General features: G+C 42.6%; 1 protein-coding gene across 4 annotated transcripts in view; it reads left to right on the top strand.

Annotated features, from left to right (window-relative positions):
* The window catches only part of FAM189A1 (family with sequence similarity 189 member A1), a 414,937-nt gene that overhangs the window by 377,955 nt on the left and 23,122 nt on the right, over positions 1-13,860 (top strand). For all 4 annotated transcript variants that reach the window (XM_044980045.1, XM_044980043.1, XM_044980044.1 and 1 more), the window contains 2 exons: positions 4,685-4,845; positions 7,581-7,716. In XM_044980045.1, the coding sequence (XP_044835980.1) occupies positions 4,685-4,845; positions 7,581-7,716 (297 nt within the window). The remainder of the gene's footprint in view (positions 1-4,684; positions 4,846-7,580; positions 7,717-13,860) is intronic.

Here is a 13,860-nt window from a genome sequence, read left to right on the forward strand (position 1 = left end):
TCTGTCTGTTGGGGAAAGAAAGCCAGCAGCCAAGACAGGGGGAGTTTAAGAGAGGTTTTAAGACACAGACCAAGGTTTAGCTTGAGTCTGTGTGCTGGGGAGACAGAGCCAGCAGCTAAAATAATAAAATAAAAGTATAGAAAGTTTCACAGAGGGATTCTTACCAGCCCCCAAGGCAGCAGCAGCAGAGGCAGAAGCAGGTACAGCAGCAGCATCAGAGGATGCAGAGAGGACTCAATTCGTTCACAATAATCAGGAGATCTCCAGGCAAAATTCGTTGTTTGTTGGGGGGGGGGTTCAAAAAACGGGGGTACGCTCAAAAAATAAAACGAGAGCGGAGAAAGGACCACCCAGAACCCCCTGGCTGATCAGACCAGGCAGCAATGCAGGAACCTTTCTGAAGTCTGTTCAAAAAATGTCTGTTTTTAAAGGCAAACCCTGGCAGCTTCCCGCCAGTAACTCTGATTGGCTCCCCCTCTTACAGGGAGGAGAGAAGGCAGAGAAAAAACTGCAGGCAGCCACAGAGGCATGTTTGGACTAGCCCTGAGCCCAGAGGTATGACTCATGCCCAGGATCTTAAAAACACAATAGGTCTTGCAGCTCCGGACAGTGCCCACCCTACACCAAGGCCAGGTTTTAACAAGGTGATAACAGGACTAACCCTTTGAACAGGACAGTGGTCCCACTTAGCACAAGTGGCCATCCCTTTGAGAAGGGCAATGGCTCTTGTTAAAAACTTAAGGGGCCCTCCCTTTGAGAAGGGCAGAGGCCCTGGTAAACAACTTAACAGCCAGGGAGGGGCGGCCACAGAGGAGAACAAGAACAAAATGGAGTAAGGGGACAGCTGTAAGAACAAAATGGAGCTGTAACAGACAAAAACAACAGGGCTAGATGTATATTTCCCCTTACCTATACCTTAATCTTTTTTTGCAAACTCCTCTCAGCCCAGTTAACCCCATGTCTGTCTGTCAGAGAGACAGATTGTCCTGCTGCAATGTGCTCCCTGTGACACTTTCTCCCTGTACGTCTGTCAGAGACTCCACCTGGGCGACTACTGACAGCCCACTCAACCCCCCACTTCTTGCCTAGGCTAGCATCATTAAGGTTTTAGTATACCTTTTGTTCCTAGGTTCAACCTGGGAAGAGCTTTGCCAGCCTAGTGGGCATCAGACCAGTGGTAATATGTAACTATGAGTATGCTTTTCTTGTACTAGAAGCATCAGTAGAACACACTGACTGAAAGGGGTAGATTGACAGGTGGTAGGAGAATCTGGAGCATGGGAGGCTAATTACTTAGTAAACATCTTGGAAAGTATAACTTGACAGCTAATTAATAAGCCTCTAATTGTTAATTTCCCACAAACAAAGGAGACCTATATTACATCATTGAGACTGTGACCTTTGAAACATCTTATACATAGTGTTTCATGGAACAATGATTACTTTAACCTTCTAGACACAAGGAGCCAAATTAATTGCTGGTGTATTGTAAAATCAGATTTACATCTGAGATGAGTTTTTCCCAGAAAGTTACAACCCCCTGCCAAGCTAAAAATGAAAGCCATTTGCTAGGTCTTCTAAACATAAACATTTTTGTTGTCCTGTTATATGACTGCTTCTTTAATCTGTGTCAGTGGAAATTTTGTAAAAACCATAATAATGCAATGAGACAACAGGACAAATAGGTGTATTCACTTGTTCCAATATAAAGCAGAAGTGTGCCTTCAGCAAATTTCCTTAGCTCAGTTGTTTCAAAAGGTGAGCTAAAGACCCAATCATCTCCCAATCCTACAAAAATAGACTCAACAGAAGGTGAAAGAATGCCTCTGTGTGTTTTGATTGGTTATTGGTGTGCTTCTCCCCATGCAAAGCATATAGAACAGGGTCACAAAGGCCAAGTTTCATTTGATCTTCAGAACAGTCCCCATAGTATCACACTCTCATTTAAACCTGCTAACAGGCTCATGATGTCACTGTTTTTCTGTATCACTGAGTGTGCTTTTTGATACTATTGCTGTGTTAGAGCCTGATCAGCTTCAGGCCCTTGATTTATACTTCTCAGTCATTGTTACTGTTTAGAGTTTGATACAGTTGTATTTTTTGTTTTTAGTAGGGCTGTCGATTAATCGCAGTTAACTCACGCAATTAACTAAAAAAAATTAATCGTGATAAATCGCAGTTTTAATTGCACTGTTAAACAATAGAATACTACCAGTAATTAAAATTTATTAAATATTTTGGACATTTTTCTACATTTTCATATACATTGTATTCTGTGTTGTAATTGAAATCACAGTGTAGATTGTTTTTATTACAAATATTTGCACTGTAAAAATGATAAACAAAAGAAATAGTATTTTTCAATTAATCTCATACAAGTACTGTAGTGCAGTCTTTGTCATGAAACTGCAATTTACAAATGTAGATTTTTTTTTGTTACGTAGCTGCACTCAAAAACAAAACAATGTAAAACTTCAGAGCCTACAGGTCCACTCAGTCCTATTTCTTCTTCAGCCAATTGCTTAGACAAACAAGTTTTGTTTACATTTATAGGAGGGAGATAAGAGGAAGGAAGTCCTCTTATTTACAATGTCACCAGAAAGTGAGAATAGGTAATTGCATGGCACTTTTGTAGCTGGCATTGCAAGGTATTTACGTGCCAGATATGCTAAACATTCCTTGCCCCTTCATGCTTTGGCCACCATTCCAGAGGACATGCTTCCATGCTGATGATGCTCGTTAAAAAAAATGCGTTAATTAAATTTGTGACTCAACTCCTTGGGGGAGAATTGTATGTCCCTTGCTCTGTTTTACCTGCATTCTGCCATGTATCTTTAGCGCATCTGGCACGCAAATATCTAGTGACGCCAAATATCTAGCAACAGTCCCATGAGAACACCTGTTCTCATTTTCAGGTGACATTGTAAACAAGAAGCAGGCAGCATTATCTCCTGCAAATGTAAACAGACTTGTTTGTCTGAGTGATTGGCTGAACAAGAAGTAGGACTGAGTGGACTTGCAGGCTCTGAAGTTTTACATTGTTATATTTTTGAATGCAGTTATTTTCTGTACATAATTCTACATTTGTAAGTTCAACTTTCATGATAAAGAGATTGCTCTAGTCTACAGTCCTTGTATTAGGTGAATTGAAAAATACTATTTATTTTGTTTTTTCACAGTGCAAATACTTGTAATAAAAAATATAAAGTAAGCACTGTACACTTTGTATCTGTGTTGTCATTGAAATCAGTATATTTGAAAATGTAGAAAACATCAAAAATATTTAAATAAATGGTATTTTATTATTGTTTAACAGTGCGATTAATCATCATTAATTTTTTTAATTGCTAGGCAGCCCTAGTTTTTAGGTTTGGGAATGTGTGCGTGTAGGGGAGGGTCCTTTTTCTTTTCTTTTTATTCACAGGATTACAGTATTTTAAAACTGTATACTATATTAAAACATAGCAATTTCTATACCACACCAACTATGAAAATATATTAATATTGAGAACATTTATTTTATAAAAACAAATACAAATTAGGTTGAATTCTCATGTAATGAAACATGGGTTTGTGGGATACTTGTCATTTCTTTTTTTCAAAATACATATTTAGCATGTAGCACCTGATTTTTAATATGATGCATTCCAAATTGACAGTGAGAATGTGCAAATAGTTATTTTAATAGGTATAACCAAGTGTTCATTATTTCTGAACAGGTTATACAATTAATCATTTAATGCTTTAGCAAAGAAAATTACTTTACAAGAAAAACTCCTATTTTCTGCCACGCTTCAATCTGAAATGTCTGTGTTCTCAATCCTGGTGGTAGAATATTGTATTTTCCCCAAACTTTATGAAATTTTTGGTGTCCTCTAAGAGCTTAATAAAATCTTGTCTTACTTCTACCAATTTCTGATTATTCCCCTCTGTCTGACACTGGTGAGGCAACACCTGGAGTATTGCATTCAGTTTTGGTCCCCCCACTATAGAAGGGATGTGGACAAATTGGAGAGAGTCCAGTGGAGGGCAACGAAAATGATTAGGGGGCTAGGGCACATGACTTATGAGGGGAGGCTGAGGGAACTGGGGTTATTAGACTGCAGAAGAGAAGAGTGAAGGAAGATTTGATAGCCTTCAACTACCTGAAGGGGGGTTCCAAAGAGGATGGAGCTAGGTTGTTCTCAGTGGTAGCAGATGACAGAACAAGAAGCAATAGTCTCAAGTTGCAGTGGGGGAGGTCTAGGTTGGATATTAGGAAACACTATTTCACTAGGAGGGTGGTGAAGCACTGGAATGGGTTACCTAGGGAGGTGGTGGAATCTCCATCCTGAGAGGTTTTTGAGGCTCGGCTTGACAAAGCCTTGGCTGGGATGATTTAGTTAGTGTGGGTCCTGCTTTGAGCAGGGGATTGGTCTAGATCACCTCCTGAAGTCTCTTCCAACCCTAATATTCTATGATTCTATGAATTTCCTCATCCTTCTTTTGGGCCAGATTCTACCGCTCTCACACATACTGAGTAGTACTCTTCTCTCTGAAGCAGACCAATTGATTGCAGTAATGCTACTTGTGGAATAAGGTACAACTCAATGAAAATAAGGCTGGCAGCATCTGTCATCTTATTATTTTTGTCATTTCTACCATTACCATCTGAAGAAACCTTACCATTTTTATTTATTTTCAGTTTCTGCCACAGAGGTCACATTCCACCAACCCAGACTGTATGACTCCCCATGGAACTATTCTGCATCAGACCCTGGACTTTGATGAGTTCATACCTCCAATACCACCACCACCCTACTACCCACCTGAATATACCTGCGCACCTGTGATGGAAGCACAGAGGTAATTCTTTGTCCCTGAACATTAACGTCATTCCTTCATAGTTTTGGGCCACAGATTGAGACTACTTCAGAGAAAAATGAATTATACAGTACAGACAGCCCCATAGTGTCCTTCCTTTATAGTGGATGTCTTTTCCAAAAATATGAACTGCAGTTTCGTGCATGTTTCACAAAGTCTCCTAGAACATATTTTAAAACTAGGGCTGTCTATTGTGGCTGTTTTTCTACATTTTCAAATATATTGATTTCTATTACAACACAGAATACAAAGTGTACAGTGCTCACTTTATATTATTATTTTTTACACATATTTCCACTGTAAAAATGATAAACAAAAGAAATAGTATTTTTCAGTTCACCTCCTACAAGTACTGTACTGCAATCTCTTTATTGTGAAAGTGTAACTTACAAATGTAGATTTTTTTTTGTTACATAACTGCACTCAAAGCAAAACTACTGTATATACTCGTTCATTAGCCCGTTCGTTTATAAGCCGATTCCCCAAGATGGTTAGGTAAAAATAGCAAAAACTGTATGACCCTTTCATAAGCCAACCCTATATTTCAGGGGTTGGCAAACTTTGGCTCCTGGCAATCAGGGTAAGCCACTGGTGGGTCAGGACATTTTAATTACCTGGAGCGTCTGCAGGCATGGAGCTCCTCAGCTCCCTGTGGCTGTGGTTTGCTGTTCCCGGCCAATGGGAGCTGTGGGAAACCACTCCCATTGGCTGGGAACGGCGAACTGCGACAACAAGGGAGCTGAGGGGCTCCATGTCTGCAGATGGTCCTGGTAAACAAAATGACAATGTATTAGATATTCAATTCAATGATTCCATAGAGTTTAAAATCATCAAATTTTGGTGTAGACCTGTTTATAAGCCACTCCCACTCTTTGATGCATCACTTTTTTACCAAAAATATTTGGGTTATGAACGAGTATATACGGTATGTAAAACTGTAGCGCCTACAAGTCCACTCAGGCCTACTTCTTGTTCAGCCAATCGCTAAGACAAACAAGTTCGTTTACATTTACGGGAGATGCTGTTGCCTGCTTCTTATTTAAAATGTCACCTGAAAGTGAGAACAGGCATTCACATGGCACTTTTGTAGTCAGCGATGCAAGGTATTTACAAGTCAGATATGCTAATCATTCATATGCGCCTTCATGTTTCGGCCACCATTCCAGAGGACATGCTTCCCTGCTAATGATGTTTGTTAAAAAAAAAATGCGTTAATTAAATTTGTGACTTAACTCCTTGGGGAAGAATTGTATGTCTCCTGTTCTGTTTTACCCACATTTCATGTTCTAGCAGTCTCGGACAATGACCCAGCACATGTTCGTTTGAAGAACACTTTCACAGATTTGACAAAATGCAAAGAAGGTACCAATGTGCGATTTCTAAAAATAGCTACAATACTTGACCCAAGGTTTAAGAATCTGAAGTGCTGTCCAAAATCCGAGAGGGATGAGGTGTGGAGCATGCTTTCAGCCATCTTAAAAGAGCAACAATCCTATGCAGAAACTACAGAACCCGAACCAAAAAAGAAAGTCAACCTTCTGCTGGTGACATCTGTCTCAGATGATGAAAATGAACATGCATTGATCCACTTTGTTTTGGATTGTTATCGACCAGAACCCGTCATCAGCATGGACACCTGTCTTCTGGAATGGTGGTTGAAGTATGAAGGGACATATGGATCTTTAGCACATCTGGCACGTAAATATCTTGCAACGCCGGCTACAACAGTGCCATGTGAATGCCTGTTCTCACTTTCAGGTGACATTGTAAACAAGAAGCAGCAGTGTTATCTCCTGCAAATTGTAAACAGACTTGTTTGTCTGAGTGATTGGCTGAACAAGAAGTAGGACTGAGTGGACTTGTAGGCTCTAAAGTTTTACATTGTTATATTTTTGAATGCAGTTATTTTCTGTACATAATTCTACATTTGTAAGTTCAACTTTCATGATAAAGAAATTGCTGTAGTCTACAGTCCTTGTATTAGGTGAATTGAAAAATACTATTTCTTTTGTTTTTTTACAGTGCAAATACTTGTAATCAAAAATAAATATAAAGTGAGCACTGTACACTTTGTGTTCTGTGTTGTAATTGAAATAAATATATTTGAAAATGTAGAAAACATCCAAAAATATTTAAATAAATGGTATTCTATTATTGTATAACAGCATGATTAATCGTGCGAATAATCACGATTCATTTTTTTAATCACTTGACAGCCCTGTTTAAAACATTCATTTGTTTATATTAGTGCTGCTGTATAAAAAAGACCATGATGGAGAAGTGGATGAATTCAGACAAGACAGGGATAACAATATTTGAACATTAAACAAGGATACTATTAATTTTACCACAGTTGTTAGCATTATACACAGAATTTAAATGTGAGAGTTAATCTTTTGAGGAAATTGCCTTTAATTTAATGTACATTGCTACAGGGTACTGTATGTGCAAGATATTAATGCCTATAGAATAGATTGGTATAAATGGCCAGTATCCAAAAATGGAATAAAATTTTTAAACTATCCTTTGAATTTAGGCTTCATTTCACTTCATTTCACTTGTCTGATGAATCTCTTCAACAGACTGCTTTGTGATGGGTTCAGTCACAAATTCAGAGGCATGCATCTGCTAATTACATCATTGTGGAAGATGACATTAGTTTTCCAGGTAAATCCAGTGCAGTGAAATGATAATTGAACATTTATTTTCTTTAACAGAGGTCTCCATTTGGACTTTCCTCATTCCCCCTTCAGTGCTTTATATGAAGTCACCATTAACAGCCCAGGAATGCTATATCCAACGGAGCTGCCCCCTCCTTATGAAGCAGTGATTGGACAGACCCCTGCTAGTCAGGTAAGGAAAGGTCAAAGGAAATAGGGATGAATTCTCTTTGGCCATTCTCTTACTTACTAAAGAATTTAGGAGTTAAGAGTACCTGAAGGACACAATGATGAACATGTTTGAATTGTGAGCACTTTTGCATTCTCTAAACTAATAATTCCAGTCCATTGTCTTTAACTTAAATGGGTGTTTTCCTTTCCCAGTAGTAGCTTGTGACCTTCACCTATAAGTCTGCATCCTCCTAAATTCTGGGTGCATGCTTGGACAAATGTTTATATAAGACACAGCATTTCAGTTGAGGTCATTCATTTTTAAAAAATCACAAAAATAATCACAGAACACTGGACCATCACTGAAGAAAACCTAGGAGAAGAGATTTGAGCCATTGAAGCAAGGAACCTTTGTTTTAGATGTGGATGGAGAATGAAGTGAGATTGGGCTGCTTGGGCCCTTTTGGTAAGAAGAATCCTCAAGTAGGAAGCAGTTTTCCTTTATTCAAAGTAGTCTAGTGCCTCCAACACTGATTCTGGTCTCAAGTGAAAATGAGTGGTGGATTTTTAATTATTATGTGATCATGATTATGAAGCTCTTATTGGGTGTTAATCCACATTACCCCACTGTATGCCTGGCAGTTTCTAGCCAGGAAAGCTCTAAGAGTAGAATGGCAAGAGGGGTGGAAGGTGAGGAGTGAAGTGCTTTGGCAATAGTAGAGGTTGCAGAACAACTTATATTCTTGACACTTTCATTAACACCAAAGGCCCAAACCTACATTCATTGTGGACCAGAAGTCCCATTGAATTTAAAAACTGAAGAACACAGCCTTAAAGTCAGTGACAAATTTAGATCTGCAAGGAATATAGAATGGAGCCTCAAATTCATACATACATGCTACACACTCTCATATAATATGCATCAGGTTGCAGCACGATATGAATTGAATTGACCAGCTTTATAAACTCCTCAAAGTCAGACTTTCCAATGGAAATAATGTTAGAGCTTTAGCTACAGAAGTGCTGCTGGGAGCCATTAAGCAATAATAATTATTAAGCCTCTTACTGAGCATCAGGCATATTTTTTTTGTTCTTTAGAATTTTATCAAATTATATCAAATTAGACATAGCTATTTCCTGGATAGGAACAGAAAATGTCAGTGCTAGTAGCAGTGGTTGCTTCTAAATACAATTTGCAGTTGTCATCCATACTGCAACTTGTTGTATTGCCTTGAAAACAGTGCTTTTCGCACTATATTTCCAGAGGTGATATCTGCTAGGGTAGAATAGAAAGATGAATTATACCAGTAAATGTCTTGTAAGCTTTACTAATTTGTAGGCTGTGCAGAGTTGCGGAAAGCATGGTTTAGCTCAGGGCTTAAATTCTCATATAGTATTTCCCAGAGCCCCGAGGCTAGGAGCTTCAGCCCCATGGGGTGCACAGGAGCTTGAGGCTTTAAAAATATTTACCAGAGCTCTGCTCCGGACAGCTCCAGCTGAATTTAAGCCCTGGTTTAGCTATTCTTTGAATCCAGACAGCTTAGTGACTATCTTTTAATTCAGCCAGTGTTCCTGAGGGTATTCATATTCATGAAATCTATTACCGGGGTGCAGGGTGGATAAGAGAATCTGTGCCAGTACCACCTGCACTCCCTCCCACTGGTGAGCAAGAACTTTGACCTGACTAAACATTAAGGGATTGTTACTGTTAAACATGGCTTCCCTTCCCCCAAGCAAACAGAAGGTTAATCAATTCCACTTATTAGTGTAAACTGCATATAAATTACATTTCAGCAATTATTCTGATAAATAGACAGTGAAGGAAATGCAAATTATGAATACGGTGACCAGACAGACTTAAATGGATTTAATTCTAGTAAAATGGAGTATGAATGTTGAAAAAGTGCTCAATGAGAGAAAATCTGAGAACTCTAAGTGATTTTAACTCTCTCTCTCTCTCTCTCTCTCTCTCTTTATATATATATATATCTAGGCTTCCTCAGGTGATTAAAAGATATCCATGCATCTTTCCACTTTTTTGAATGCCACTGAGCAGCTGAAACCTCAGGCAGTTGATATTTTTATGTAGAGATTAAAGATATTGCCATCTTTTCTGTAAACAGAGAGGATGCTCAGGGTACTCTGTTGGTATTAAGAGAAGGGATGTTGTAAAACCCATGTGTAAAGTGGAAAAATGCCCTATCTATTCCTTAATTTGATTTCCAGTCTGCCAGCAAAGTACCACCACTGGGAAGGCCAAATATTACATTTAAAGAAAGCTATACCCCAATGTAAAGAGTCTGCACATTACAGCCCAGAGGTAAAGCTGAGAGGTCTTGTCTTTTCATTTTTCTTACCAATTTTCAGTGAAAGAGCCCTACGTTTCCAAGCACACTATCTTATTCACTCAGCCCCATTTCTTAGGAATGTGCTAAAGGAGCTCTTGGTCCATGTGGTGCTTCTAAGTCTGAGAAAGCAAGTGACTCACTTTGAAGTTGATTTTGTACCCCCAGAATAAACCCTAAAGGGTTGAGAAAGAATGATGTAATCTTCACCCTTACCCTGGAGAAAGAGTGTTACCTCCAAATTCTCACTGCATAATCCACTCCCTGAGTAAGTCACTCCCTGGAGAAGGTGGTAGTGTCTGTGTTAGCAACAGAGCCACTGCACAGGTGAAAACATTTCACCTTCTTGCCATTACTGAAAAATTCAAGTATTCCAGGCTGTGTTCTCAGTATGTTCAGGGCTGGTGCAAGGATGTTTTGTGCCCTAGGCGAAACTTCCACCTTGCACCCTCCCCCCCCCCGCACTCCCACCCTGAGGCGTGCCCCCCTTGCGGCAGCTCCCCCCCCTCTGCCCTGAGGCACCCCCCCCTCCGCCCCAGCTCACCCCTGCTCCGCGCACGAGCACCCTGAGCACGCCGTCGCTGCTTTACTTCTCCCGCCTCCCAGGCTTGCGGCACCTAAGCTGATTGGCGCTGCAAGCCTGGGAGGCAGGAGAAGTGAAGCGGCCACGACGTGCTCGGGGAGGAGGCGGGGCAGGGGTGAGCTGGGGGTGGGTAGTTCCCCTGCGTGCCCTCCCCCCCACTTGCTGCAGATGGCCCTCCCTGCGCTCCCCTGCCCCAGCTCCCTCTGCCTAAATGCCGACGTTCATAGAATCATAGAATCTCAGGGTTGGAAGGGACCTTAGGAGGTCATCTAGTCCAACCCCCTGCTCAAAGCAGGACCAAACCCAACTAAATCATCCCAGCCAGGGCTTTGTCAAGCCTGACCTTAAAAACCTCTAAGGAAGGAGATTCCACCACCTCCCTAGGTAACCCATTCCAGTTCTTCACCACCCTACTAGTGAAAAAGTTTTTCCTAATATCCAACCTAAACCTCCCCCTCTGCAACTTGAGACCATTACTCCTTGTTCTGTCATCATCTAGACTGAGAACAGTCTAGATCCATCCTCTTTGGAACCCCCTTTCAGGTAGTTGAAAGCAACTATCAAATCCCCCCTCATTCTTCTCTTCTGCAGGCTAAACAATCCCAGTTCCCTCAGCCTCTCCTCATAAGTCATGTGTTCCAGCCCCCTAATCATTTTTGTTGCCCTCCGCTGGACTCTCTCCAATTTATCCACATCCTTCTTGTAGTGTGGGGCCCAAAACTGGACACAGTACTCCAGATGAGGCCTCACCAGTGCTGAATAGAGGGGAATGATCACATCCCTCGATCTGCTGGAAATGCCCCTACTTATACAACCCAAAATGCCATTAGCCTTCTTGGCAACAAGGGCACACTGTTGACTCATATTCAGCTTTTCGTCCACCGTAACCCCTAGGTCCTTTTCTGTAGAACTGCTGCCCAGCCATTCGGTCCCTAGTCTGTAGCAGTGCATGGGATTCTTCCGTCCTAAGTGCAGGACTCTGCACTTGTCCTTGTTGAACCTCATCATATTTCTTTTGGCCCAATCCTCTAATTTGTCTAGGTCCCTCTGTATCCTATCCCTACCCTCCAGCGTATCAACCACTCCTTCCAGTTTAGTGTCATCTGCAAACTTGCTAAGGGTGCAGTCCACACCATCCTCCAGATCGTTAATGAAGATATTGAATAAAACCGGCCCCAGCACCGACCCTTGGGGTACCCCACTTGATACCGGCTGCCAACTAGACATGGAACCATTGATCACTACCCGTTGAGCCCGACCATCTGGCCAGTTTTCTATCCACCTTACTGTCCATTCATCCAGCCCATACTTCTTTAACTTGCTGGCAAGAATACTGTGGGAGACTGTATCAAAAGCTTTGCTAAAGTCTAGAAATAGCACATCCACTGCTTTCCCCTCATCCACAGAGCCGGTTATCTCATCATAGAAGGCAATTAGGTTAGTCAGGCATGACTTGCCCTTGGTGAATCCATGCTGACTGTTCCTGATCACTTTCCCCTCCTTTAAGTGGTTCAGAATTGATTCCTTGAGGACCTGTTCCATGATTTTTCCAGGGACTGAGGTGAGACTGACTGGCCTGTAGTTCCCTGGATCTTCCTTCTTCCCTTTTTTAAAGATCTGGCCACCGCGGTTGCTGCCGAAGAAAATGGCGCCCCCCAAATGCCAGTGCCCTGGGTGACCGCCTAGGTCACCTAAATGGTTGCACCGGCCCTGAGTATGTTCCATTCAGACTAAATGCCACAATGTACAAGATACGTCTGGCATTACTGGAGATGAGCATTGGTAGGAAATATCTTCTGTCTGATTCAGCAGGCAAGAAGATAGTTAGCTTGATTGAGGCCTGGTCTACACTGGAAAATTAACTTGGCTTAACTATGTCACTCAGGTGTGAAAAGTCCGCACCCCTGAGCATTGTAGGTAAGCAAACCTAACCTCCGATGTAGGCAGTGCTAGGTCAGTGGAGGAATTCTTCCATTGAACTGGCTACCACCTCTTGGTGAGGAGGATTAACTACGCTGATGCAAGGGACCCTCCCATCAGCATAGATGGTGTCTACACTGAACAGCTGCGCTGGCACAGGTGTGCAGCTGTAGCGTTTTAAGTGTAGACCAGTGATCCCCAAACTGTCGGGCATGCCCCCCTAGGCAGTCATGGAGGAATATTTGGGAGGCGCAGTAGGGCCCAGGCCAGCCCCCAAGGGGGCCAGGGAGTACCAACCAGCCCTGCTCTGCCCCCAGCTCCTGGCCCCACCCTGAGCTGCAGCCCCACTCTCAGCCCCTGGCTCCCAGCCCAGCCGCAGCTCCAGTCCTGCCCCAGCACGGCTCCACTTCCGGTCCCATTCCTGGCCACATTCCTGCCCCCAGCTGTGGTCCCGGCCTCAGCCCCTGGCTCTCAGCCTGGCTGCAACTCCAGCCCCACATCTGGTCCCAGCTCCCAACCACAGCTGGGGCGGGATGGGGACGCAAGGTAAAAAGTTTGGGGAAACCTGGTGTAGACGTACCCTTACTCATATTCATACAGGGTTTCCAGAATAGGTCCTGTGTTTGTGTTGGTGCTGTCTCCTTTCAGAGGAAGGAATTGAGTGAATGAAAAGTAGGTTTTGGTCAGTGTGACAAAGTGGGGCTTCTTAATGTTTCCTCTGAATACTGTGTGGGTGCCTCAGTTTCCCCTATGCATTTCTTAAGTCACCAGTGTGCATAAATTGCCGACACTTTGTATCCTAGCAACAAATGGCTGGGGCCCTTCATCCTGCAAAGGAATAGCTAAAGGTGAACAAAGAGATCAGGTGACCTCCTGGCCCGGGAAAGAGACAAAGACCAGAAAGGAGGGGCTGGAGGGGGTTTCAGTTTTGGAGCTGGCTGGGGACTGGAAGTGAGGGCAGATGTGGGTGTCTGCCTCGCTGGGCCCCAGAATTGACCTGGCTGAGGGATCCGGTTCTCTGTACCTACAAGCTCTGTTTTAGACCGTGTTCCTGTCATCTAATAAACCTCTGTTTTACTGGCTGGGTAAGAGTCACATCTGACTGCGAAGTGAAGTGGGGATGCGTGCAGGACCCTCTGGCTTCCCCAGGACTCTGCCTGGGCGTACTTGCTGTGGGAAGCGCACGGAGGGGCATATGCTGAATGCTCCAAGGAGAGACCCAGGAGGTGAAGCCCTGTGAGCTTCTTGCCCTGAAGACAGTCTGCTCCAAGGGAGAGGAGGCTCCCCAAAGTCCTGACTGGCTCTGTGGGGAGCAGTT

Source organism: Mauremys mutica, chromosome 11 (genome assembly GCF_020497125.1).
Source record: "Mauremys mutica isolate MM-2020 ecotype Southern chromosome 11, ASM2049712v1, whole genome shotgun sequence".
In the NCBI taxonomy this organism is placed as follows: Eukaryota; Metazoa; Chordata; order Testudines; family Geoemydidae; genus Mauremys; species Mauremys mutica.